This window comes from Sinocyclocheilus rhinocerous, unplaced genomic scaffold, assembly GCF_001515625.1.
Source record: "Sinocyclocheilus rhinocerous isolate Xijiao unplaced genomic scaffold, SAMN03320098_v1.1 C36051836, whole genome shotgun sequence".
In the NCBI taxonomy this organism is placed as follows: domain Eukaryota; kingdom Metazoa; phylum Chordata; class Actinopteri; order Cypriniformes; family Cyprinidae; genus Sinocyclocheilus; species Sinocyclocheilus rhinocerous.
This window is the reverse complement of record NW_015771689.1, coordinates 1-788: the sequence shown is the minus strand read 5'-3', so window position 1 is coordinate 788 and position 788 is coordinate 1. Positions and strand designations below refer to the sequence as shown.

At 48.0% G+C, this 788-nt stretch overlaps 1 protein-coding gene across 1 annotated transcript; it reads left to right on the top strand.

The window, feature by feature from the left end:
• Positions 1 to 262: 262 nt before the first annotated feature.
• Positions 263 to 774, top strand: LOC107735427 (serine/threonine-protein phosphatase 4 regulatory subunit 1-like; the record flags this gene model as incomplete). Its single annotated transcript, XM_016547112.1, has 2 exons — positions 263 to 536; positions 618 to 774. Coding segments are annotated over exons 1-2 (277 nt in total), but the record flags the coding sequence as incomplete, so codon positions are not given.
• Positions 775 to 788: the final 14 nt, after the last annotated feature.

Sequence of the window (788 nt, the reverse complement as noted above, 5' to 3'; positions counted from 1 at the left end):
TCACACACACACACACAAACACACACACACTCTCTCACACACTCACTCACACACACGTTTAATGTACATTTTAAAAAAGTTTCTCCTGGAAAAATCTTAGAATTTTTGTCAAATATTAATTTTATGCAAAATGCAAACGCATGTTTATTTAAATAGAAAATGCATCATTTTCAAATTTAAACAGCATTTCAGAAAACTTGTAATACAGATCCATCTTTAATTTGGTGGTTCATGAAGCTTCTGTTCGAGCTGTTTGATCGTTTCATATCTTCATGCATTATCAGCTGAAGCACACATTCATATTTCAGCATCGCTCATGTATATCCAGCCATGTCTTGTTTCTCCGGCTGCTTTATGGTTTGTAGTTTTAACGGCATGCCGTTTGTTCGTCAGAGCCGACGGTTCGAGCGGAGCTCATGGAGCAAATCCCACACATCGCCATCTTCTGTCAGGAGAACAGACCTTCCATTCCCTTCGCCTTCTCCAAGTTCCTGCTTCCCATCGTGGTGCGATACCTGTCCGACCAGAACAACCTGGTAGGTGTGAGCTGTGTGTGCTGCTGCGGTTCCTCAGGAGCGCTGATAAAGAGCCTGCTGCTGCTGCTGTGTCCCGGTCAGGTGCGTAAGACGAGTCAGGCGGCGCTGCTGGTTCTGCTGGAGCAGGAGCTGATGGAGCGAGGAGACGTGGAGAGCCTGGTGTGTCCGGTGCTGGTGGACCTGACCGCTCCCGACAGCAGCGACGACGTCAAGACCGAAGCCATGGCGGTGAGAGTCTGTGCTGCTGCAGCC